This window comes from Mastacembelus armatus, chromosome 7 (assembly GCF_900324485.2).
Source record: "Mastacembelus armatus chromosome 7, fMasArm1.2, whole genome shotgun sequence".
Taxonomy (NCBI): domain Eukaryota; kingdom Metazoa; phylum Chordata; class Actinopteri; order Synbranchiformes; family Mastacembelidae; genus Mastacembelus; species Mastacembelus armatus.
In genome coordinates this window covers 9,262,920-9,289,975 of record NC_046639.1, presented here as the reverse complement: position 1 = coordinate 9,289,975, position 27,056 = coordinate 9,262,920, and the positions used below count along the sequence as shown (strand labels likewise).

General features: G+C 41.8%; 1 protein-coding gene across 9 annotated transcripts in view; it reads left to right on the top strand.

Moving 5' to 3' along the window:
- Positions 1-20,655, top strand: part of hspg2 (heparan sulfate proteoglycan 2) — an 87,674-nt gene extending 67,019 nt beyond the window's left edge. For 5 of the 9 annotated variants that reach the window (XM_026333497.2, XM_026333501.2, XM_026333499.2 and 2 more), the window contains 35 exons: positions 42-202; positions 448-525; positions 1,982-2,117; positions 2,759-2,910; positions 3,231-3,375; positions 3,909-4,052; positions 4,816-4,950; positions 5,110-5,291; positions 5,401-5,596; positions 5,726-5,905; positions 6,176-6,436; positions 6,620-6,782; positions 7,334-7,431; positions 7,561-7,827; positions 7,958-8,070; positions 8,234-8,381; positions 8,492-8,608; positions 8,816-8,833; positions 10,162-10,246; positions 10,338-10,482; positions 10,579-10,681; positions 10,769-10,878; positions 10,969-11,077; positions 11,187-11,285; positions 11,431-11,652; positions 13,238-13,482; positions 13,573-13,744; positions 14,008-14,130; positions 14,530-14,586; positions 15,837-15,912; positions 16,019-16,097; positions 16,825-16,895; positions 16,987-17,070; positions 17,374-17,477; positions 18,148-20,655. In XM_026333497.2, the coding sequence (XP_026189282.1) occupies positions 42-202; positions 448-525; positions 1,982-2,117; positions 2,759-2,910; positions 3,231-3,375; positions 3,909-4,052; positions 4,816-4,950; positions 5,110-5,291; positions 5,401-5,596; positions 5,726-5,905; positions 6,176-6,436; positions 6,620-6,782; positions 7,334-7,431; positions 7,561-7,827; positions 7,958-8,070; positions 8,234-8,381; positions 8,492-8,608; positions 8,816-8,833; positions 10,162-10,246; positions 10,338-10,482; positions 10,579-10,681; positions 10,769-10,878; positions 10,969-11,077; positions 11,187-11,285; positions 11,431-11,652; positions 13,238-13,482; positions 13,573-13,744; positions 14,008-14,130; positions 14,530-14,586; positions 15,837-15,912; positions 16,019-16,097; positions 16,825-16,895; positions 16,987-17,070; positions 17,374-17,477; positions 18,148-18,320 (4,751 nt within the window). In that variant the 3' untranslated portion in view covers positions 18,321-20,655. The remainder of the gene's footprint in view (positions 1-41; positions 203-447; positions 526-1,981; positions 2,118-2,758; positions 2,911-3,230; positions 3,376-3,908; positions 4,053-4,815; positions 4,951-5,109; positions 5,292-5,400; positions 5,597-5,725; positions 5,906-6,175; positions 6,437-6,619; positions 6,783-7,333; positions 7,432-7,560; positions 7,828-7,957; positions 8,071-8,233; positions 8,382-8,491; positions 8,609-8,815; positions 8,834-10,161; positions 10,247-10,337; positions 10,483-10,578; positions 10,682-10,768; positions 10,879-10,968; positions 11,078-11,186; positions 11,286-11,430; positions 11,653-13,237; positions 13,483-13,572; positions 13,745-14,007; positions 14,131-14,529; positions 14,587-15,836; positions 15,913-16,018; positions 16,098-16,824; positions 16,896-16,986; positions 17,071-17,373; positions 17,478-18,147) is intronic. The other 4 variants (XM_026333496.2, XM_026333503.2, XM_026333500.2 and 1 more) reach the window with 3 other exon arrangements.
- The last annotated feature ends 6,401 nt before the right edge of the window (positions 20,656-27,056 follow it).

Below are 27,056 nucleotides of genomic sequence, written 5' to 3'. Positions count from 1 at the left end.
TGTTTTGTTTTTGAATAATCACAGTACATTTTTTTGATCAGAGTCTAGCCCAAGTGGCGTGGGCACACAGCCCCAAGTCCAAGTTAGTCCCCAAAATATAGAAGTTCAGGAAGGTGACACCTTGAGGTTGTACTGTCGTGCATCAGGATCCCCGACACCAAAGCTCACCTGGCTGAAAAATGGAGGACAGATCCCTCCACAGGTGAGACATCTCCTACTGTCTCTGTGAAAGATGACTTTCACAGTGACTGACCCAAAAACTGTCAAACTATTTACATTCTACTGTGGTATAGCTCTACCTGACTCTTCATGGTGTGTCCACTACCGATAGTGTTTCATCACACACTGCCAATTTTTATGATTTTTGACCATTTATCTTTTTTCCCTCCCTTGTGTTTGTCTTCTCCCTCCTTTTTTTGATCCCACCCTGTTCTGACATTTGCTCAGGCCATTCCCTCTCACGGTTTTCATCAGTTTAAAAGCAACAGTGTCGATGTGTTACAGAGACGTATTGAGGAGCTGCAGGTCTGTCCATCTGTCCGCTGTCTGTCTATCCTGTCTCACAGTTCACATCCATTGTCCATTACTGACCTCGTCTTCACACGTCGGTGACTAAGTGCATGATCATATGTGTCTTTGATTCATACCTTGTAATTCATGTTAATTTACCACAGGTGCTCACTAAGTCCTTTTAGAGCTGGTGCAGATTAAATTAAAACCAACTAGCTGGGTCCAGTTGACGTCTTGGTCTACTTGCATGCAGTACTTGTTTTTATGTTGCGTTTTATTTGTGAGTGTTCCATAGTCCTTTGTTCTGTACTGTCCACATCATCCCTCATGTTTTAACCCTCATCATACCATTGTGTATATTAACAGGATTAAGCATACAGTACTAGGTATTTCAGACGTATTTTGCTCCATGCCAGACGCAGCTTGCTGCCCCCCCTGCCCCAGGGGGGTTTTGTGTTAGTCTAGTTTCTGCACTGCCCTCCTTGGGTCGGCAAGGGCTCCAAGGCCTATTTAGTTCTGCCTCAGAGAGCTTCTGCGTTGTGTCAGCCTTTCCCAGGGGGAGCTGGGCTCTGCCGTGCGACCACGCAGAAATTCTGTATGCTCTAGCTTAACTCTAGCTTTGAAAACTTGTCAATGGATTCAGACACACATTGAGCCAGGGCCCGCCTCAGCCACTGCTCGGTTTAGCGTCCCTCATGGTTGAATGGGCCAAAGCTAAGCAGCTTTGTCCATGAATGCCCCAACACCCCCCGGATACAGTAATCCCTCCTCTCCTGACTCCCCTCCCCTCTGAGGTGTTTCCAAACTTCATAAAAGCTAATTTTCAGCCTTGCTGGGCCTCTGACTACAATGTGGAGTAGTGTACAAAACAAGCCGAGTCACTGAATAATAATGAGACAGAGAGTCATTAGAGTTACTAAATAGTTTTGAGTTTGACTCAGAGTTGTGGTTTTCTCACAGTATTTGCTCTATGAAATTTGATCGGGGATGGTTTCACTTCCAGGCTCTGCTGTGTAACGCTTATTGTGTAACTTTCTGTACAAATCAGAAATCAATCAAACTGTCAATTCTAACCATCATTTTTACATTCATCAATAATTAATTATTTTAGATTTAAGATAATAGTATAGTAAATCATCACTGATTATGATGTATTAACACAAAGTGCACCAAGTATTGTGCTGTAGAAATCATAAACCTAAAATCTATAATCAGAAAGACTGAACTGTAGCAATAACAGCTCTTCTCTTGCCTTCAAGATCTTTTCTGTAGTGCTTTTGTGTTGCTATTAGCTAGTAATATCCTGATGTCAGCAATGTAATTTCTGTGTCGTTTCAAAGGACATGAGACAGGTAAGTGATTTGTAAATATTAGTGAAATCTCTGCGATCTAATGCACAGCGATGTATGTCACATCAGGAAGTAAGCAATGAAATAACAGGCTTTTAATCTCTTTGCTTTCTCCTCTCCAGGCCCAGATAGAGCGCACTGACATCGGCACTCTGTTCATCCCCAACATCAAGCTATCCGATTCAGGCACTTACATGTGTGTTGGAAGCAACAGCATTGGCTCAAATAGTGCCCCCATTAAAGTGTCCGTGCTCAAAGGTGAGATGGCCTGATACTCAAACTGAATTAGACTACCTTAGACATTTGTTCAGAGGTAGCAATAACACATTTCCTTAGATAATTTGACTGTGCTGACATAGGAACCTTTATTAATTGTACTTAAATTTAATTACATACATAACATGGATGAACATAGTTTGGCATGACAGCAAAGGTTATTTATATAAAACCCTATGCAAACCCTATGCAAACTACGTTCAAACTATGTTCAGAATTATATATGGTGCATATATATATATATATATATATATACAACTCCTCCTTTTCTCCCTCTATTTAAAAAAAACATATAACTCTCTCCTACTATCTTTTCACCCTTTCTTCTCTTTGCGCAATCTGCTCCAAGGTTACCCACATGTACAGTAATTTTATAATAATAATTTCAGTCACATAACGTTCAATTACTTTAAAAAGCATAGGGAATGTGTTTAATGAAACCTGAGTACAAAACAGATATCTCCCATATCTGAACATGGACTTTGCACAGCCCTTAAATAAGCCATGAAACCTTTTATAATACATAAAAAGAGCCAACAAAAGAATCAGTACTTCCTGTAAGACTGTACAGTTTTATATTAAAAAAAAGATATAATGTGGTGCATGTGTTTTTGTTTGTGAAGTGGACTATAGCTCATCAGTGGTCAGCATCCAGCCATCTGTAGCTGATGTCCAGGAGGGACAGAGTCTGGAGCTTAATTGTCTTGCCCCTGGAAATCCTCCTCCCCAAGTCACTTGGATGAAAGCCAGTGGACGCCTTTCCTCCAACCACCAGGTAATCATTTTTATGTACAGGGAATGGTAGGTAGACCTCAAAGCTTAAAGTAGAGTTAGAATCATAGAAACACTGTACAACATTAAAATTACAATTTAAAGCTTGTTTGAACATGAAAGCACATACACCCTGATTTTTCCTGAAGTCCAATCTTTTTTTTGTTGTTCTATACATGTAAAGTCTATATTAATTTAATTCAGTGACACTTCTATTGGCAGTATTAGTATAGACAGTAGTATTATTTTCCGGCTAAGTTAAAATGGTGAGTTTAACTCATAGACTGAAGTAAACTGAGTCTATTTCTTGTTTGCTGTGTGCAGGTTCTGGGCAATCAGCTACGAATTCTGTCAGTCACTCAAGAGGACTCAGGAGAGTATATCTGTCGAGTGCAGAGCAGCCAAGAAAGTCCAGGATCTCGTGTCCACCAGGCCTCTGTGTCTGTGTCTGTCACCTTATCTTCTTCACGTATGTTGGACAATACTTGACAAAGTGGTCTCCCATTTTTTTTATATTGCAACCTACTGCATCAGAAGAAATACATGAGCTCATCTGTTCTTTTTTAAGCACTTATTCTCAGCGTACACTACAGTTACTGATTTGACAGTCCTTTCTTTCTCGCCAAATTATATTAGAATACAGCATCAGTCAAAGGTTGGGGGAAACACATTATGGGCAGGACATTACATGGCACGATGATGTTCTCAGACTAACACTGCCTCACTTCATGAATGAACTTTCCAGTTGTGCTTTCCAGTGTAACCCAGTGTGACCTCAGACTGAATGACTTTCCTCTGCTGTCCCATGATCTCATCCCCATTCACTCCTTCCTGGATTGGCTGTGTTTGAGCCCTTGCTGCCAGTGAAGCCCATAGCCACATTGAATAGACGTTACTTCGAGTTCCTGTGAATAATAAGCCAGTTTATTGAAGTGAGAGATCATGGACAGTAATGTTCATATAGAATCAGTCTACAACCCAAACTGCTGGTTTCTGCTGCAGGCCTTCAGAGTCCGATCATTGCCATTGAGCCCCACAGTGCTGCAGTGCGTGTCGGGGAGTCGGCCAGCTTCAGGTGTAGGGTGTACAGCGGAGCCCAGCCTGTCAGACTGGAGTGGAAACTGGCTAACAAGCAGCCCCTACCAGGTAATAACCACACACCATCTCTGAGGAATAATCCTACTTAATGAGTTGTGATATTATGATGTCATTATTTACAAGCAATTACTGATATAACCCACCGATGAAGCACTCCTCTGTTACTTCACTTAATGACTAATGATGCATAAATCTGTTTCTAATAAAACTGCACTGGCGTTAATAAAATTTTGCATGGTGTTAATGATGCCTGGTTGGGTTTCATGCTATGATGAATTTTTCTTTTTGAAACATGTTTTTGTTTTGCAGCATGTGTTCAATAAAAAGGGTAAATTGAATTTGCATGCTGTATCCAGTAATTTCTTCCCATCTCAGATTTCCACGCCCACTGTTTATTTTGAATCTTTATGAAGCTAAAAATAAAGAACTAAAATAAATGCAGTGAATATAATACTCAATAAAAAGTCTCAATCTCTTTAATGGCTGTCATAGACCTAAGCTTGAGAACTAGTTAACATGTCTTAAAGGGCTATTCCAGCAATTTTTAACCATCCAAAAAGCCTCACAAAAAAATTTTAACTCCAAAAACATTGGATCATACAATTCTTCTAATAAACTACTGTAAATTACATTTTGTATTATGCCTTTCTGCCTCCTAAATGCTCATCTCTTTCAAAGCCACACCTCCAGTTTGTAACGTGAAGTTTTTGTTAAAAAATTTAAGTCTCAAGCCCAAGCTAAGACATAAATTTTCAAATTTATACTGCAATATCCACAGCAGAGCTAATGTTTTTGCATTTCTGTTTTCCAGATAATGTCAGAGTCAGCCCTGATGGTTCTGTTATTACCATTACCAATGCTCGCCCAAATAACCATGGTGCCTATAATTGTGTGGCAAGCAACCCGTTCGGCATCACCCAAACCATTGTGTCTTTGATTGTTAAAGGTACGCTACATGTACACATGGACATATTCACAGATTTTGTGTTACATTAAACTTGAGATGCAGTATCTATGATCAACTAGCGAAACCTCTGATGAAAGGTTCCCTCTAGTGGCTGATCAGATGCAGAAGCATACCAGTATTGTGTATCTGTGCCATCAGAAACTCCTGTGGCTGTTATAACCCCTGTTGGACCTGTGCGGGTGAGGGTGGGCGACCCCATTAACATGGAATGCCAGGCAACCGGAGAGCCCCGCCCTTCAGTCTCATGGCACAGACTGGACACCAACCGTAAGATCATGTTGAGCAGCCCGGTACCCATGGAGTCCAATGCAGTCATGCAGGTACTAATGCATCTGATAACAGAACAAATAGGTAATCCATTACTTCTTTGTTGCTTTGGTGCTTATTCTTCTTGATAGTGAACTATATCAACTTTTTTCTCTTGTGCAGATTCTAGTGGCACGTCGAGAAGACAGTGGCACATATGTGTGCACAGCTCGCAGCAACGAGGGCACTACGGAGAGCAAGGTAGAGGTCATTGTTGAGGGAGGCTCTCAAGTACCATCAGTACCCAGGGCCTCGGTTCCTGAGCCACTGATGGTTGTGGTAGATGGGCAGACTGCAACACTGCGCTGTGAAGCACATGGTAATGACTGCTAAAATTTGATCTATCTGTCCATAATGTTAACTCTGTACGAAAGACAGCATTATTGTACCTTCTGTGTAAGTGAATGTCACAAGAAGAAAGCAAAGTGGTCTGCTTCACTTTCTTTAGGTTTCCCAAGCCCAAAGATCACCTGGTCCAAGCTGCGGTCTTCTCTACCAAGGAAACATAAGGTTGTAAATAACACTCTGATACTGCCCAATGTGGGCCGCCAAGACTCTGGAGAATACATCTGCAGTGCCACTAACACCATGGGCACCAGTGAAGTCACTATCATGGTAGATGTAGAGAGTGAGTGGGTTTAATGTTTTTCCTGTCATGTGTCCTAACTGTCCAAGGGTGCTTTGAAATGTATCCAGTCCTCTTTAAATGAATTATAGTCTTAGTATACATTGACAAAGAATTCATCCATCCAACCATTATCTATACCTGCCTATTCCTATTTAGGGTCACAAGGATCTGCTGGAGCCTAATGAAGAATTCATTATATATTAATTTTGCTTTGTGCATCTCTTATGAAAACACATAAACCCAGTCAACCTTTTTTTTTTCCACCTCCAGCCCCTCCTTATGTCACTTCTGTGCCCAATGATGTGGCTGTGCGCATAGGGGAGGTGATCCGATTGCAGTGCCTGGCTCACGGCACTCCTCCTTTGACCTACACTTGGACCAAGATAGATGGACCCATTTCTCCCAGGGCTGAGATTAGTGGAGGCGATCTCCAAATCAACCTGGCTACTGCAGAGGATTCTGGGAACTACAAGTGTGTGTCCACCAACAAAGTGGGCAACAGTGAAGTAATTGCTAGAGTCACAGTCAGATGTAAGTTATAGTGATAATTTTCCATGTTATAACCAGACCTAAATACTTTTGCAGTATAAACTAAGCACACAAACAAAATACTGTTGATAAGAGCAAAATGGATGTGCAGAGATGTCTAACAGTAATTTTCTTTTCTTTACCATTGCAAGACCTAGATTTTGTGTCTGTCCTTCCTCTCTGTAGCCCCTTTGGCAGTGCGTGTATCACCACAGGTTGAGGTAAAGGCACGGGGCAGTGCTGTGGAGTTCACCTGTTTGGTCGCAGGTGGTGTAGAAACCAAAATTGAGTGGCTGAAGGAAGGAGGTGCCCTGCCACCAAACCACCACATCAAGGATGGGGTGCTCAGGTGACTCATATACACCATGTGTTGGAATGATAAAAACAGACAGCTAACTAATTATTGTACGTGTTATAACCATTAAACAATTATGTTTTGAATGATTGTTGCTACTTATTGATGCTTTTTTGTATCCTACCCAGAAAAAAAAACTATGCATTGGTCTTTCTCAGTTCTTTCCAACATCCCTTCCCTGTCTGTGGCAGTCAAATTTTTTGAGCTGTGGATTTGGTGCAGTTTCATGTATTTACATCAACAAGGTTAATGTGGGATAAGCTCAAAATAAATTACACTGTGTTCATCATTATGACAAAATCTGTCATTCAGTGCAACAGTGTGATTGAGTTTTGTGTCACAGAGAAATAAGATATGCTGTTTTAGCCATTGGAAACACAGACAGTGCTTATCAGCAGGCTTAAGTTTATTGCTGGTTTTGGGCTTTTCGTGGGATTTGTTGACCATAAGAGTTGCACTGAACTTATTAATGGAGTTAAAATATTGGATGTAATATGGGAGGTAAAATGGGGATGATTTTTTTGATATGTTTTTCTTTCCTGTAGGATTGAGAACCTTGACCAGAGCAATGAAGGTGTTTATATCTGCAGAGCAACCAGCACGTATGGTCAGGCCCAAGACACTGCCAGGTTGACCATCCAAGGTCTGTCTCATTCACTGCAAATACACTTACATACACCGCTCCATTTCAAATAAGCATAGCATGTAGGTTTTTTCCTGCTACTTACTTTTTCCTTTTCTCTTCTCTTCTTTTTCCTGCTCTTTTCCACAGCCTTACCAAAGGTGATGATCAATGTGCGTACCTCAGTGCAGACTGTGATGATTGGGAACTCTGTGGAGTTTGAGTGCCAGGCTGTTGGTGACCCAGATCCCACAGTCAAATGGAGCAAAGTAGGTGGGTCCCTATCGGCTCACATCATGGTGAAGGGTGGCATGCTGAAGATCGAGCAGGTTACAGAGGCTGATGCCGGGCAGTACCGCTGTACTGCCACTAATGATGTAGGCTCAGTACAGTCCCAAGTGGTTCTTAACGTCCAGTGTGAGTAATCTATAATACATTCTTTTTTCCTTTTAGCAAATATGCAAATACACTTGCACACACACCAATGCATTATGCTGGCAGTTAAGATGTCACCACCCTCATTTAAGTCCTTTGCTTATTTGCACAGCCCTTCCTCAAATTGCTGCACTACCTGAGACGAAAGAGGTGCCAGTCGGGTCTGATGCAGTCTTTCACTGTGTGGCTTCAGGATACCCTGTACCTGAAATCAAATGGTCCAAGGTATCCAATGATAACCAAACTTTTCAAGCTAGTGTTCAGGGAATCTCTTTAATACTGTGCAGTCTCTTTAGGCTAAAGAGATGCCCTGAAGAGTTTTGTGAAGATTTGCTGATGCTGAGGTTATTTATGATACTGACTTCTTTGTGTCTGCTTCTTTACCTAGCTGGAAGGAGAGCTTCCTCCTAAGGGTTTCCAGGAAGCCAACGTGCTGACAGTTCCTCGTGTCAACCAAGCGGATTCTGGGACATATATCTGCACTGCGTCTAACAAACAGGGCAAAGTGGAAGCCTTTACTACTCTTCAAGTTCATGGTTAGTCTGCAGAATGGGGAGTACAGAAGGAGTTGATGCTATTGGATAAAGTAAAGTTTTCAGTATGAACTACACAGATTTCTGTATCTGACTATGAGATGTGTTTTCAGAGAGAGTGATGCCATACTTTGCCCAGGAACCCTTGTCTTATCTCACCCTGCCCACCATCAAAAATGCCTACAAGGCTTTCAGCATTAAGATCAACTTTAGACCTGATAATGTTGATGGTAAGGAAGTCCAGTGTGAAAACTGCAGTTTTACAGTGTGTTATTCTGCGTTTTTACTTGTTGAATCTTAAAGTCTGTTTTTATTCCTTATTGTACTTTTTGGATGTTGTGTATTTTGTTCGTCATATTTCCTCATGTGTAATTTCACTGCGTCTTTTGTCCCTTCCCTCTCTGCCTCACCTCTACCTCTCACCATATGGTGGGAAGGTCTCATACTGTATGCTGGTGAGTCTCAGTGCTTGAGAACCACAGGAGCTCAAGGCTGATGTTGGCAGTACTGCTTTTTGGCTGCATCAAACTTTCACACAGTGCATCCAGCTCAGAGCTGATTTAGGGGCTGTGATGATGTGAAGAGATACAAGACAGTGCATGGCCATTGTTTTCATACTCTACGGCCTGTTCAGTCATGATCACACCACCACTTTAAGGAGTATTACAGTCATTGGCTTAACACTGTAAAGCGATTGGTTACAGATCTACTTTTACCTCCTAGTCTACTTTGTCAGCTTCTACATTTCATAGAGTTAAAACCAGTCCTTGTATACTAGAACTGCATATAAATGCAATGCTACACGTGTTTCTGCAGGTATTTTTTAATATCACTATAGTTCTGAAAATAGTGAGAGCAATAGCTTTTGCAAGTAGTTATTGGATTTTTATAAGTAACAGTGCCAGATTTTAGGGTCATGACAGCAAAATAAATACACTCTGTTTGGAATGTTGATGATTTTTGATTTATCGTTGGCTAGCAACGTGACTGTGACTGTTTAGTCTTGGCAGTCGCAGTCCATCACACCCATAAAGGAACTGATACTCAAAAAGTTACAAATTCTTTGCAAAAGCTATTTGCCTACACTTTACTCTTTTTGTTTGAAGGCGTTATACAAGTTCACCCAGAATATTATGTGTGAGCTTATTAACACAAAATAATCATGTTACCTATTTATGGGATCTACTCTTTCTTGATCACCCCTTTTCAGAACTAGCAGAAATGATAGAGAAATGTGTTTGAGGGCATGTTCACATTTCCCCACAGGCCTGTGTAGCTTATATAAGCATGGGCATTTACAGCATGTGAAGAAAAAAAAAGGAGGACTGCTTGTATAAATGTGACTAGTTGCACATTCCATGCCAAGTAATGCGCAGACAGGAGGTTATAACTTAGCTTTGGTTTGCTCTAAATTTGCCTCCCCATAGCATGCTGCTTTACCATACAGCTTTCACAGAGTTTATTTGTGAGTGACTCAATTGCAAGCAATGTCCATCCTAACAAGTCACTTCCACTTATATTAGGTATAAAATATTGTTTTTGTTGACTGAAAATCTCTAATATTATTGTTATATCAGGTATTACAATGAGACAGCTGAAAAAAGGATATTGAAGGAAATTCATGAAAGAATTTAAAATGCATTACTCCAAATACTGAGAAATTGTGCTTTTTAAATTAAAATTCATCCAGTAGATTAGTTGACTTATTAAGATGGATATCATTGAAGGGTATACATTTAGAATGATGTTTGTACTAGCATCTAACCCTGTTTTCATGATGTAGGTATGATCCTCTACAATGGTCAGAGGAGGACCACAGGAGCTGATTTTATCTCTCTGGGACTTGTGGGTGGCCGCTTAGAGTTCAGGTCAGTTCATGCTGATCTTCAAGCTCATAATTAAATATAGCATCATGAGGCTTGTTGATAATTATTTTCAAAATCTGTTGTGTTTTCTCAGATTTGACGTGGGCTCTGGCATGGCGACCATACGTGACCCCCACCCTGTCAAACTGGGAGAGTTTCACACCATTGAGTTGTATCGCAACCACACCCTGGGCTATATCATAGTAGACGGAGGGGAGCCTATCAGTGGCAGCTCACAGGTACTTTTGTCAGTGTGAGCAGACCTACCACTGTCACTCATGTCCGTTTGATAAATTCCATGATCAGTGCAATAAAGGGTAATTTCCTCTCCCCAGGGCAAGTTCCAGGGCCTGGACCTGAATGAAGAACTGCATGTGGGTGGTTATCCTAATTACACAGTCCTCAGCAAAACTGCTGGCATTAAGACAGGGTTTGTTGGTAAGACAACAGTATACAAAAATATAGTGTGGAAAAATGTGTTCTCTATGTTATTACATGTCCTTACTAAATACTGGTACAATGCAGGCTGTATTCGTCAGCTGGTCATCCAAGGTGAGGAAGTCATCTTCAAAGACCTTGATCGTAGCTCTACTGGTGTCACAAACTGTCCCACCTGCAAGGATCACCCATGCCAGGTCAGTTGCATCCAGCCACCTGATGCATTTGTAGTATCTGGCCAGTGTTTAATTCCATAATCTCAAGGTGGTTTCTCTCATGTAATTCAGAATGGTGGCAGGTGTGAGGACTCAGAAACCAGTTTGTATAAGTGCAGCTGCCCCAGAGGATTCACTGGCAGCAACTGTCAGCACCACTCATCGCTGCACTGCCATTCAGGTACATGTGAAGCTCCTACCTGACCACACAGTGAAGTCAACACGATCTGTATACACCATTAGCAGGGCAGCACTGAACTACTAAATAATAGAAATTGTCTCTGTCACAGAGGCTTGTGGGCCAGACGCCACTTGCATCAATCGCCCAAATGGCCTGGGCTATGACTGCCGCTGCCATCTTGGCAAGTTTGGACACAAATGCATGGATGGTAAGACAAGAAATCAATCTCATTCATCTCCAGTAAATATTTGCCAAATATTCTGAGGGAAACATTGAATATGAAATATTCTTCAAAATGCTGTTGAAGAATTTCTAAATCAAATTAAGTTTTCCTCCTCATTTGCCCTTACTAGGTGAATTGGTGACCACTCCACTGTTTAATGGGGAGGAGTCATACATAGCCTATCCTCCTCTGACCAACATCCATGATGACCTGCGTGTTGAGTTGGAGTTCAAGCCACTGGAGAGAGATGGCCTGATGTTCTTCTGTGGTGGGAAGAAAATGAAGGTGGAGGACTTCGTAGCTATCTCCATGGTGAATGGACATATAGAGTTCAGATATGAACTGGGCACAGGTAAACTATTGTATTTGCGCTCTGACAGTAATGTGGTGACAAGCAAATATCTGTATAAACAGCAAGCTGTAACCATTTCAGCACAACATTAAACAATTGTCTAAATTTGCTTACATGTAACTTACATCTGCTTGATTTTATTTGTGTTAGTGTATGCATTCAAATGAATTGTATATTACGTATTACTTTTTTTACTTGCTACTTATTCATTTTTTTAAATTAATTAGTTTAATTAATTTAAATTAAAATGTTTTAATTTAAAAATTATAGTAATTAATAATATTAGTAATTATATTACTTATTAGCCCCTGCAAGGTGGGACTGCACCAAGGATCGGCTTTGAGCCCCTTTTTGTTTGCTGTGGTGATGGCCAGGCTGACAGATGAGGTTAGACAGGAATCTCCGTGAACCATGATGTTTGTAGATGACATTGTCATCTGTAGTGAGAGCAGAGAGCAGGAGGAGGAAAATCTAGAGAGGTGGAGGTTTGCTCAGGAAAGGAGAGTAATGAAGGTTAGCCACAGTAAAACAGAGTACGTGTGTGTAAATGAGAGGGACTCAAGTAGAACGGTGAGGTTACAGGGAGTAGAGGTGAAGAAGGTGGAGGATTTTAAGTACCTAGGGTCAACAGTCCAGAGCAATGGAGAGTGTGGAAAAGAAGCGAAGAGACGTGTACAAGCAGGTTGGAATGGGTGGAGGAAAGTGTCAGGTGTGATGTGTGACAAAAGAGTGTCAGCAAGAATGAAAGAAAGAAAGGTGGACAAGACAGTGGTGAGACCAGCAATGTTCAGCTCATGTTAGATGATTTGGAGAAAAAGCCAGGGAAGCCAGATTGAGATGGTTTGGACATGTTCAGAGGAGGGACAGTGAATACATTGGTAAAAGGATGCTGAGGTTAGAGCTGCCAGGAAGGAGGCCCAGAGGAAGACCAAAGAGGAGGTTCTTGGATATAGTGAAGGAGGACATGAGGATAGTTGGTGTGGGTGAGGAGGATACAGAGAATAGGGTTAAATGGAGGCAAATGATTCGCTGTGGCAACCCCTGAAGGGAGCAGCCGATTAGGAAAAGAAGAAGTATGCATTCAAATGAATTCATATAATAAAAGTCTAAGTGCAGTGTGTTATGGTCACATATAGACAGGAACGTAGCGGACGCTGGGAGGGTGTTTTATTCAGTAGAGTGATCAGATCGATACAGAGATAATGCCGGTTAGTTTGAAGATCATATACTACGCTGGAGTAGGGAAGGTAGTCAGGTAGGTTGACACTGATAGCACAGTAGGAAGTCTCTATGTCTCTAACGAGAACAGACAAGCCAGAATGTCAGGAGGGAGACTTTATAGCGCGGTGGAAAACCACCACGCAGGTGAATGGAAATGTCAATTAAAACTCCGGTGAATTGGATCGGCGTGTGTGATTGATGTGCGAGTCCAGCTGATCCGTAACACAGTGAGAATGTCTAGTCATATCATCCAATGTTTAGATAGTAAAAATTGATATAAGTTTTCTTACCATCTATAGTTACATTGCCGTTTATAAGGTCAGACAATTCTCAAAATTCTCTGTGTGTGTATCTTGACTTCCAGGCCAAGCAATCCTTCTCAGTCCTGAGCCAGTCTCTTTGGGCCAGTGGCACAGAGTTGTGGCTGAACGGAACAAGAGAGCCGGCCACCTTAGGGTTGATCAAGGCCCAGTGGAGAGGAAGATGTCTCCAGGAAAAGCCCAGGGCCTCAATATTCATACCCCCATGTACCTGGGAGGAGTCGCCAAAATGGACATCCTGCCTAAGCCTGCTAATGTCACCAAAATGTATGAGGGATGTATAGGAGAGGTGAGATCTCTGTGCTAAAAAGGAAAATAAAAGTGAATAAATCTTTTTCTTTATATGTGAAGCTTAAACTTGTCTGCACTGCATGCTTAGGTTTCCATCAACAACAAGAAGGTGGATCTGTCCTACAGCTTCACAGATAGCAGAGCTATCCGCAAGTGTGTGGACAACGGCCCCTGCGACCGCCGGCCCTGCCTAAACGGTGGTCACTGCATGTCGAGTGCTGAATATGAGTACCAGTGCCTATGTAAGGATGGCTTTGAAGGTTAGTGCTCTAAGTCTTGAAAAAACAGCAAAAGCCCAGTCTCCTCAGAATTCCTGTTAGGGCTCATATGAATATAATGTGCATACACTGTTCATTGTTATTTATAACACACTTTTCACTTCACTGCCTGTATCTGGAAGATTTTCAAGCCTGTACCTGGCCAATACAGTCGCCTTAAATATAAGCTGTGCTGATTTTGCTTTTTGACGTGAGCTTGACCCTTGACCTTTCACCCCTGTTTGGTGTTAATATTCAATGTGCAGGTGAACGCTGTGAGGTGGTGAAAGATGTGTGCCAGGCCAACAGTCAGTGCCAGAATGGTGGCAGCTGTGTCAATGGCCAATGTGTCTGTACACCTGGGCACACGGGCCTGATCTGTGAAGAAAGTAAGTACTGACTGCCAGCACTATCATACATTATATACCAGTATTAAAACAAAATCAAACCTGTAGCAAAACATACAGCAAATATGTTTTCATTGTGTCTGTTTGGTTGTAATGATCCAATTTCAAAGCAAAGGATGTGTGTTGTCACATTGCAAGTTACGTACTGCAAACACCTGCATCCTGTGGACAAAATTATTCATTATCAAAGCAGAAAGATTGAGCATACAGCCAGAAACAATCCCATATGTCTCTTCATATTGTTGTATGAAACTCTTACAACATCAGAGGGTTTACTCCCTCTGTCCCCTGCCAGCACTGGCCTGCATTCTGACAGGGTTAACCCTAAGTGATTACATGTGTCTTACCCTGCACTCTCATGGCTATATCCTGCACACACAGGCCAGGTCACCAACTTCCCCGAGGTCCTGTGGAATTTGGAAGCTAGCGAGGCAAATGGTACAGTATTTCAAAATTAAGTCTGCCTGACACGACCGTGACTAACACGGGCCCGTCTGAGCTCAGGGGCCCCCACGTCTCTTCCAGTCTCAACCCAAACTATGTTATCGCCTAACACACACTTGCGCATAAACACAAACCCAAACATGCGTCTTTACTCAACTGGAAACTGAGTTTCTTATGTCCAAAGGAAATCTGGGACATCTATACTAACAGGTAACAGGATGGTAAACTGCAGTTGGGAGATCAACTGATTTTTGCTGCCTGTTTTTGGACAATAGTCATACTAGACATGGAATTCCCCTTGTTTTTCTTTTTGCCTGTTATGTCTATAGGATGGTTACTCACAATATAAAATCTTTCTTTTCTGTCTACTGTACATCTGCCTGTAAAACAAGAAAACAAAATACTTGTTTTTCTCTCTCAAAATGTTTAAGACAGAACATTAAACCTGCTCCATGTCGACATACAGTATTTGCGCTGTTACTAACAACCTGTTATTGTGCATGGATCAGTCCAATCTCTGTCAAAAGGTCAGAGATGTTGAAGAGTGTGACGAATGGCAAATAACTGTGTGTTGGTGAGGACTGTCAAATGAATCTACATCATGGAGTTTAATCATACTGAAGATTTTCTTTTGTTTCAAAATTGCACTGCATTTTTGAGCATGTAATGAAATTTCTGATTATTACACTTTATGTATTTAATAAGATACTGAATAACTTTTGAGGCGAGAAGTATGGCGTTTTTAAAATATAATACACAGCTTTGCCAATTTTATTACAATTAGAGGTTACATAGTCACGCATTATACACCATCTACAAATAACTAATAAATAAATGATTTCTGTCCATATATGTTGTACTCATAAATTTAAATCCCCCTGCCTGGTACAATTTGAGAAATACTGGCCATTTTTAAAAGATAGAAATAGTCACACAAAACACCTTTCTTTACAAAAAAACAGTGGTCAGGTTGTATCTTAATAATTGTAATTTTCTTTATGATGAAAATGCAGATACAGATTCTACAAGTCCAGTAGTATTGGCAATAGCCAATACTTCTCAAGTTGTGCCAGGGGCATGTAAAGTTATGAGCACAATTATATCGAATCTAGCCTGTCTTACCAGGGTTTATTTCATGCTTTCACCACTGGAGGGCACCAAGACAGTGTGAATGAAAGTTCACAGCAGCTTTACCAACTGCAAATGCTTGTTTTGATTTGGATATTATTGTAATTTGTTTGTAGATTCACCCTACCAGTATGCAGCTCATTTCCACAATAATGGATACATTGCTCTTCCTAAATCCATTTTCCCCAGAAGGTAATTTTCTACATTGTTTTCCTCTCATAGTTGTATCTTATCAACATTTAATTCATCAGGGGTAAGATTACTGTTTTTAAATTTTTATTAATATTTTTTTTGGTAGTGCCCATGACTCACCTGAGACCATTGAACTGGAGATCAATACCAGCTCCTCTGAGGGACTGATCCTGTGGCAGGGAGTGGTAGGTCATGGGTTTTGCTCATGTCTTCAGACTTATCTCTAGGACTCTGACATGGTTTTATCCAAATCTTAAACCCAGTTCTTACAGTCTTGCCTTCTACATTTTCATCCTCTCCTTAACTTTGCTTCATTTCACTTCACCTCAGCACTCACCTCAGTTTTAGACATGTCAACAATAATACATTATAATATAATATTGCTTTTTTTTTCATTTCAGTTTTTCACTGGCTGTTCAGCCGCATTCGCCATCACACTGTCTAATTCATACTTGTGCCACTGAGGCTGTGACTTTGTTGGGCATGTTGCCTGCAAGCCCAGCAATATCTGACACCACTAAACCAGTGCATGTTGCTTCTCTAACACACCCTCCATTTTCCTCAGGAGACCAAAGGCGCACACAATTTGCGAAAAGTGCATGCTAATAAAAAGGTATCCACTCAAACACAAAACACAAGATGTTTTTATATGGTATGTTTCATAACATGCATTTCACTACATATGTATGTCACAACAGTTGTAATACTGTAGACCCACATGGTTCGTGTTTGCATTGCATAATGTGCATGATGGCTTCTTATGTCATTTTTTGTCATACACAAATAGACTGCATTGCCTCATGTTTGATATTATACCCCTTGTGGAAAACTACTAAAGGGTAGCTTATCATTGGTCACTTTGCAGTATGTAGTCATTCAACATCTTCTTTCTCTGCTGACATTTATTTCCAGGAAACTGGAGAACATGGCAAAGGCAAAGACTTCATTAGCCTTGGTTTGCAGAACGGACACCTTGTTTTCAGGTGATTCGTCCCCCTAAACCTGTAGTTCTCTTGACCTTTCAGCAGCTCAAATGATTGTTGTAGTAATGTTGATGATTCATACATTACCTAGTTACCAGCTAGGCAGTGGAGAGGCAGAGATCTTGTCCCAGAAGTCCATCAACGATGGAAAATGGCATAAGATTACAGCAGTCAGGTATGATTATTATATCCTCAAGTCATTTGGTTTGACACTGTATTTATCTGTCTTACTAAACTTTACTTTACTTACTTTACAGCAAAATTCTTTAGGTACACAGAAGCAAAACCTAAATTATCTATACACCTTTTTCACAGCAGAGATTTATTGTTATAGCAGGAAAAGCAGAGATGCAATTAAAAGTATTAACAATGCTACTGTATGTTGAACTTGGTTTGAAAAATGTCTGCTATCAACAACTGTCGACTATTTTCTTATGTTTAGTTTTTGTATTTAGTTGTGTTTCATTATTTGTTACAGAACTGGAAAAGATGGATACATCCAGATTGACGGAGGAGTTGCACTGCATGGACAGTCTAAAGGCAAAAGCCTCATGGTCAACACCAAAGGGAGTATATATCTTGGTCAGTAGACAAACTAAGAAGTCTTGAAACTGACATAATTAAGTAAAATGTTATCAGACAAGTTTCAAAATACACAGGAATTTATTGATAAGTAGTTAGTTAAATAATAAATATAAAGGGTATTTTTAAAGCTCCTGTCAGTTGTCAAACAGCTAAAAACAATCAGAAGCACAGTTGAGAAGAGTGTGGCTTAATGTAATGTGAATCATCCATATATTTTTCTGCATACATTTGCGCCATCACTGCAATAACTCTCTAAATAGCCAGTGAGCAGACGATAACTAAGTTAGCTGTCTTGAAAGTTCACAGACACTATTTTTCTCTCTTCATAACATTATTTTAACGTTAAAGTCTCATGCTTACAAGATGACAGTTTCAGTTATGATAGCTAGTCACATAATCCTTTTGGTTATTGCACTAATTTGAAACACACTTTAGTCCTGTTCTTTAGTCCACTTTTACTTCTTTTCCATATATTTACTTCATTTACATTTTTAACAGTGTTATTTATTGATAAATTGAGCTGTATTTTTTAATGGCTGCGATGTAATCTTACATATTATCAGTGTTCTGTAGTTCTTCCAAATGAGAGAAGTTTTTCAGATTCGTTTAGCACACTCTCTCTTGGAGGTCCAAATGTTCAAACTGCACGTGTGTTGTCATGTGACAGGCGGAGCCCCAGACATGGCCGCGTTGACAGGAGGGAAGTTTTTGTCAGGAATGACTGGCTGCGTGAGGAACCTGACGCTGATGAATGCTCGGCCAGGACAACAGCCAGCTCAGGCTATCGACCTTCAGGCCCACGCAGCCCACGGCATCAACGTGCAGCCATGCTCTACATAGATTGCGGGCACACACACATACGCATACACACACACACACACACATAGACTATGGAGTGATGTCATACACACAGAGAGACTTCCACACATAGAGCCTGACACAAACTTGGTGCTTTGCTGCTGCCAAAAAAAGAAAAAACAAGATGACACAACAGGATGTTTCTCTGTGTGCAGTAAAACCAAAAAAGAGAAAAATTTACACAATATTAACAAGTCTTCTCTTCCTCAGTGTTGTATTCTCAATGAAGGACTATTAACACAGGAGAACAGTACAGTTTACATACTTCCAGCAGTAGTTTTAGCCATGAGAAAAGTAAAACATATTAGGCCTTGTAAGATGGGTCAGATCCTATGGAGTTGGAGATGTTTTTACAGCACTGAATTTTTATTTATATACATATAAATATATATATATTATATTTGTGGGGGGAAAACATGCAAATTAACCATAACTGCTTTTCAACTTTCCTGGAGTATATTCTGGGTTCTAATACTGTGTGTCCAGGGCTTTTTTCAGGTCTAACTGTATTAATACTTGAAGACGTTTAGGCCTTCTTTCTTCTCTTCTGTAGAGAAACCCTTCCTTGTGCGAGCATGCGTACAGTCTTTTGGGAGAGGAGCGCACATGGTCACAGTAACACGCAGCTTCAGTACACAACTCAGGTCGGAAAATAAAAAAGAATAACTGCAAATGTTCTGCCGCTTTAAGTAGGGTGAATTTATTTTGCTTCACAAGTCATTCACAGTGCTGTTGTCTCTCTTGTTTCTGTATTTGTTCTTTTTTTTATGAAAAAGAAAGAAACCCTGGTGCTAATGTCGGACATGAAGATACAGCGAATAGTCATATCACGTGTAGAGGAGTTTTGTTTTTAGTCATTTGATTACTTACTAAGAAAATAAAAACAATATAGATTAGTGTCATATTTGTTTATATGCATGGCATTTGAGGTTCATTTTATGATAATATGGCATGGTCTGTTGCCTCTACAGCCTTATATGATTGAGTAGATCTCAAAAAAGTAGATTTTAAGAACTGAAGGATGTAGTTTTTTTTATGTGTGGTGGTTGAGGATATAGTTTTATGCATCAAACTATCTGCCCTTTAGTTAGATATTGGTATAAACTGAGAATGGGTGGGTATGCTAAGTAGATTTTTTATGTATGTCACAGCCCTTTTTCATTTCTCAAAGGTCACACAACCAGTATGGAGTTTGTGTTTGTGCGTGTCTGCGCACGTGTCATTATCCATATCCTCAGGAGGGTCAACCCAGAACTGCCTCAAGAAAATACCTGATTTTCAGGTTTGGTAGCTTTAGTGTTAACTCAGTAAGCTCTCAAAGTTCTATAGTTCTGTAAGTTTTCCCTGCAGAGGGAGATTCATCAGCAGCAAATAAGCATCAGGACACAGTGCCAATAGTGTCTGATCATGTGTGAATGAAGTGAAAACCTCTTGACCTGTGACCAGCAGTGTAACTCTAATAAAGCATGCTCGCCTGCCTTTAGTCGACAACATGATCAGTTTGGGGTTCTGACTTTTGTAAGCTTAAAACATTTGTGATATTATCCTAAAAATGAGTACTAGCCTTTCACCAGGGGTTGCTTCATTTTTATTTATTTTATGTTTTTTTTTTATTTTCTTTTTTCCCCCATCACTTTTGTTTCAAGGCTTTTTTCTGTTGTTTTAGAGCAATCACAGAAGCTTGTGATTTTCTTTTCTCTGGTTATTGTGTCTTGCCTCCCACATCCCCTTGTTTTTCCCCCTCAGGACTGAATATGTAAACTGTACACTGTTAATGCAAAGTTATCATGAAACTGCCACTGCTTTTTGGTTGTCTTTATGCCATTACAAAATATGAAAGGTGCACTTTTAGTAATGATGGAGATTTTTATTTTGATTTTTTTTTTTAACACTTTACTGTTACACTTTAGAAAGGCAGAAAAAAACAGATAACTTGATTAAATGAATTAAGGTGTACCAAATGAAATATTGTCTATGTCAGGATGACCTGACTGCTCCACTTCCAGTGAATAGATGCTTCCCCTTGCCCTCTGTGTTTCTTAATTAAAAACAAAATTCATGTGCTATTTGTAATCTTGTGAGTTTTCACTGTATTGATGTGGTCCTTTCTATGCTCAGAGGTTAGATGGGGCATATCTGCACCAAATGCACCAAATCACATAACTGTTTCCCTAATGAACCATTGTACAGGTAACCCTTGAATAGAGGCTGTTTACACTGCCTGACTAGTCAGCTAAGATTGAGCGTTTCCTTGATGAGATTACACTCATATCAGGCTTCATCAATAAATCAGTCCCAGTACAGTATCGTCATCTTACAGAGGCTACTGTGTTTCTTAAAGTTACGTTGACCATATGTAAATGTGCCTGCAGATAAACAAAACGATCTTCTGAAAGTTTAAGTAGGTTGAAATTTCAGCTAAGTTGTTGATACTAACAGAATATTGCTTATGTACAGTGATAAAACAAAAGTGTATATGAATGAGTTTATGAATGGTGTGTACAAGTGATAAAGATCACTTTTCTAAGGTTGCAGAGGTACTGTATTTGGATAGAAAATACAGACATGGGAGGTAATTACAAAGAATAAAGTAAAAACCTAGATGTGAGATAAATGATCGTGATCTACTGTTGATTGTTAATGAAGCAAAGTGAACATTTGCCACTGACAGTGCCATCAACAGGCAGCAGTGGCTGGCAACTGTGAGGAGGAATCATCTAATTATGTCAGAGGATTTTTGCACAAGACAAGAAGATGGGTTTGACTCAGTTTTCATGCTCACATTATCCTGGTGATGTCACAATTCCCCTTTGGGACTTCCTGCCAGGGACTTTGTACAGACTTCCTTTTCTCCCCTGCACTGGTCCCAGGCAGCTTTGTGTTATTTACCTCAAGTATTTTCACCTGTGTTCTATTACCCTGTTTCTCCCTATATATATATATATATATATATATATATATATACCGGAGATCAGTATATATATATATATATGCCCTGCTTCCCTGTATGTGTGCGTGTTTGCGTGTGTGTGTGTGTGTGTGTGTGTGAGAGAGAGAGCATTATACATGCATGTGTTTGTGTATGCATTGTGTTGTGCCAGATACCGTCCCAATCGGATAGTCTGTGCTTACCGTGTTATTTGTGTTGCCGTTACATTCGCTTATTATTGGCATTGTGCTTGAGCCCCGGAATTCCCAGCAGTGAATAAAAGGTTTGCAATTGGGTCCTACGCCTCTCCTTTTCCAACACACCACCAACACGTAACAGAATACTTCCACCAGATAAGGACCCAGCGGACTCGACCACGGAGGACCGACTGATCTCCGGTTTCCTAAAAACCCTGGCGGACGTTATCCAGAACGCCCAGGGATACACGGAGATACTGGCCTTTTGCTTGGTGTTAACAAGGAGCTTTACACACCCGCCCGGCTACGTAACAAGGGAGAAGGCTGACCAAACATTAGCCCTTTTATACATATATAAATATTTTTTTTATAGAACACTCGTTGTGCGTCGGCGACATAGGAGGAGGTCAACTTCATCTCTGGCCAGTGAACCAGAGTTTTTCCTCCCTCAGCCTGAGCTTTCATTCCCTCGGTCTAAGTATCCTCTCCCTCAGCATGAGGTTTTTTCCCCTCAGTCTGAGATTTTTCTCCTCCTCAGTCTGAGTTTTCTGAGCTCTCTTCCCCTCAGCCTGAGGCCTCACTCTCTCAACCTAAGCTTAATCTTTCTCAGCCTGAGTCCTCACATCCACTCACTCACTCAACCCAGACCTGCCTTCTCGCCGCCCGAGCCTCAGCCTCCAGAGCTGCAGCCACCCAAGCCTCAGCCTCTGCAGCAGTGCGAGCCTCAGCCTCTGGAGCCGCATGAGCCTCTGCCTCCGGAGCCACAGTTGGATGAGCACCTGCCTCCCGAGCCACAGCTGGACAAGCACTCGCCGTCCCAGAGTCTCCAGTATCACCACCTCAGCCGAAGCCGCAGCAGCCAGGATCCCCAGTGCTGCTTACTCAGCTAGGGTCCTACTCGGCTAGGATCTCCAGCTTCTCCAGCCCCGCCTAGGATACACACCAGCCTGAAAGGCCATCCTCCCGAACAGCCTCAGACCTACAATTGCTTCGGGGGCCGTCCTCCAAAACTGCCCCATATCTCCACTCGCCGAAGAGGTTGTCCTCCAGAGCATTTCCAGGACATTTGGTGCCGGAAAGGTCAACCTCCAGAGCGACGTCACTCGTCCACAGCACCGGGGCCTGACATGATCCACACCTACTGGCTAAAGAAGCTAACTGCCCTCCATGAGGCAGCTCAAATGAACCAGCTGCTAATGGATGGGACCCACCCAGAGTGGCTAACTGAAGGCAGGACAGTCCTGATCCTGAAGGACCCCCAAAAGGGAGCAGTCCCATCCAACTACCATCCGATAACCTGCCTCTGCACAACATGGAAGCTCCTGTCGGGCATCATAGCAGCTAAGATGAGTAGGCACATGGCTCAATACATGAGCGGGGCCCAGAAAGGAATGGGTAAGGACACCAGGGGAGCAAAACACCAACTACTGGTGGATAAAGCGGTTGCTCGAGACTGTAAGACCAGGCAGACCAACCTGTGCACTGCCTGAATTGACTACAAGAAAGCCTACGACTCAATGCCTCACACATGGATCCTGGAATGCCTGGAGCTGTACAACATCAATAGGACCCTAAGAACCTTCATAAGGAACTCAATGGGACTGTGGAAAACAACCCTAGTAGGCAACCTCAAGCCGATAGCACAAGTCTCCATCAAGTGCAGCATCTACCAAGGAGATGGTCTGTCCCCGCTGCTGTTCTGTATAGGCCTGAACCCCCTCAGCCAGATCATCACTAAGACTGGCTTCGGATACCGACTGCGAAATGGGGCAACCATCAGCCACCTCCTGTACATGGATGACATCAAACTGTATGCCAGGACTGAGCGAGACATCAACTCACTGATCCACACCACTAGGATATACAGCAACAACATTGGAATGTCATTCGGACTGGACAAGTGTGGTCGAATGATAACGAAGAGAGGGAAGATTGTCAGGACTGAAGGAGTTGAACTCCCAGAAGGCAGCATAGCGGATGTTGAGGGCAGCTACAAGTACCTTGGAATCCCAGGCAAATGGGAACCAAGAAGAAGCCGCAAGGAAAGCAACCACAGCCAAATACCTACAAAGAGTAAGGCAAGTCCTAAGAAGTCAGCTAAAAGGGAAGAACAAGGTCCAAGCCATCAACACCTACGCCCTGCCGGTCATCAGATACCCCGCTGGCATAATAAGCTGGCCAAAAGAGGACATAGAAGCCACTGCTGTCAAGACAAGGAAGCTCTTCACAATGCATGGAGGACTTCACCCCAAATGCAGCATCCTGAGACTGTACGCTAAGAGGAAGGAACGAGGCCGTGGACTGGTGAGCATCAGAGCCACCATCCAAGATGAAACAGCCAAGATCCATGAGTACATCAGGAAGATGGCCCCAAGCGATGGAATACTTAGTGAATATCTCAGGCAACAGAAGCCAAATGCAGAGGAAGAAGAGCAAGAACCATCATGGCAGGACAAACCCCTGCATGGCATGTACCACCAACAGATACAAGAAGTGGCTGATAGCGAAAAGTCCTACCAGTGGCTGGAAAAAGCTGGACTGAAAGACAGCACAGAGGCACTGATCGTAGCAGCACAAGAACAGGCCCTGAGCACAAGATCGATAGAGGCCGGGGTCTACCACACCAGGCAGGACCCCAGGTGCAGGCTGTGAAAAGATGCCCCTGTGACAATCCAGCACATAACAGCAGGTTGTAAGATGCTAGCAGGCAGAGCGTACATGGAACGCCATAACCAAGTGGCCGGCATAGTGTACAGGAACATCTGTGCCGAGTATGGACTGGAGGTCCCAAGGTCAAAATGGGACACGCCTCCAAAGGTGAGGGAGAATGACCGAGCTAATATCCTGTGGGACTTCCAGATACAAACAGGTGATGGCTAACCAACCGGACATAGTAGTGGTGGACAAACAACAGAAGAAAGCCGTAGTGGTAGATGTAGCGATCCCAAGTGACAGCAACATCAGAAAGAAGGAACATGAGAAGCTGGAGAAATACCAAGAGCTTAAAGAAGAGCTAGAAAGGATGTGGAAGGTGAAGGCAACAGTGGTCCCCGTGGTAATCGGCACCCTCGGAGCTGTGACCCCCAAACTGGGAGAGTGGCTCCAACAGATCCCAGGAACAACATCAGAGATCTCAGTCCAGAAGAGCGCAGTGCTAGGAACAGCTAAGATACTGCAAAGAACCCTCAAACTCCCAGACCCGAGATTGAGGAAGACACACACACCACCCATAGGGGTGAGACAGGAATTTATATATATATATATATATATATATATATATATATACACACACATATATATACATACAGTGGGTTTGGAAAGTATTCAGAGCCCTTTAAATTTTTCACTCTTTGTGTCATTGCAGCCATTTGCCAAAATCAAAAAAGTTCATTTTATTTCTCATTAATGTACACTCAGCACCCCATCTTGACAGAAAAAAACAGAAATGTTTTTCTTTATTAAAAAAGAAAAACTGAAATATCACATGGTCATAAGTATTCAGACCCTGTGCTCAGTATTGAGTAGATGCACCCTTTTGAGCTAGTACAGCCATGAGTCTTCTTGGGAATGATGCAACAAGTTTTTCACACCTGGATTTGGGGATCATTCTTGCAGATCCTCTCCAGTTCTGTCAGGTTGGATGGTGAACGTTGGTGGACAGCCATTTTCAGGTCTCTCCAGAGATGCTCAATTGGATTTAGGTCAGGGCTCTGGCTGGGCCAGTCAAGAACGGTCACAGAGTTGTTCCGAAGTCACTCCTTTGTTATTTTAGCTGTGTGCTTAGGGTCATTGTCCTGTTGAAAGGTGAACCTTCGGCACAGTCTGAGGTCCTGAGCACTCTGGAAGAGGTTTTCTTCCAGGAAGAGGTTTTCTGGAAGAGGGTTTCTTCCAGGATATCTCTGTACTTGGCCACATTCATCTTTCCTTCAATTGCCACCAGTCGTCCTGTCCCTGCAGCTGAAAAACACCCCCACAACATGATGCTCCCACCACCATGTTTCACTGTAGGGATTGTATTGGGCAGGTGATGAGCAGTGCCTGGTTTTCTCCACACATACCGCTTAGAATCTTATTTCTCATGGTCTGGGAGTCCTTCATGTGTTTTTTGGCCACCTCTATGCAGGCTTTCATGTGTCTTGCACTGAAGAGAAGCTTCCATCGGGCCACTCTCCCATAAAGCCCCGACTGGTGGAGGGCTGCAGTGATAGTTGACTTTGTGGAACTTTCTCCCATCTCCCTACTGCATCTCTGGAGCTCAGCCACAGTGATCTTTGGGTTCTTCTTTACCTCTCTCACCAAGGCTCCTCTCCCACGATTGCTCAGTTTGGCTGGACGGCCAGGTCTAGGAAGAGTTCTGGTTGTCCCAAACTTTTTCCATTCGAGGATTATGGAGGCCACTGTGCTCTTAGGAACCTTGAGTGCTGCAGAAATTCTTTTGTAACCTTGGCCAGATCTGTGCGTTGCCACAATTCTGTCTCTGAGCTCCTTGGGCAGTTCCTTCGACCTCATGATTCTCATTTGCTCTGACATGCACTGTGAGCTGTAAGGTCTTATATAGACAGGTGTGTGCCTTTCCTAATCAAGTCCAATCAGTTTAATTAAACATAGCTGGACTCCAATGAAGGAGCAGAACCATCTCAAGGAGGATCAGAAGAAATGGACAGCATATGAGTTAAATATGAGTGTCCCTGCAAAGGGTCTGAATACTTATGACCATGTGATATTTCAGTTTTTCTTTTTTAATAAATTTGCAAAAATTTCTACATTTCAGTTTTTTTCTGTCAAGATGGGGTGCTGAGTGTACATTAATGAGAAATAAAATGAACTTTTTTGATTTTGGCAAATGGCTGCAATGACACAAAGAGTGAAAAATTTAAAGGGGTCTGAATACTTTCCGTACCCACTGTATTTCTGGAATGATCCCTTTAATTTTATTAACGGCGATTTTGCGTTCCCTTTGAAGCTTTTCAATTTTATTTTCCAAGGCCTTTGCAGTGAGTTTAGTTTCTCTTTTTCCACACTCCATTTCAGAACTTTCAGCACCAGCATTTGTTTCACTTATTTTGCTCCTTGAATTTCCTTTTCTTTTTTTTCAGCAAATTGAGCATTTAAAACACATCCAGATATCCATATAAAGGTCATCCAACACATTTTGTGCATCGGCATAACAGCGTCAACTTCAACCATCAATCAATCATCCTCAGTGGACAAAGCAGTGAATATGCAAACCGGGTTCCTTCTATTAATACAAAATAATACGCACATCCAAAGGTAGGTACTCTTACCTCGGCTTCTGTGATTGACTGTGACTTCCAATGTCGTGATAGTTGACAGACGGTAATTTCTTCTTCGATTTACCTTATTTAGTTTAATCCGCTTCCAGCTGATCCTTAAAGTCATGCACTGTCTGAAGATGTCTTTTTAATGCCTATTTTTTGTTGACAAAAATATAGCAACTTCAAAAAACAAACTAAAAGTCGCTGAAAGGCTGATGCAGGGCCTTGTTTGTCTGATGCACTGAACATAAGAAATTTGCTGAGATCCAAAAATACATTTTATGGATTTTAATCAAACAAAAGGATTTACTTGTAA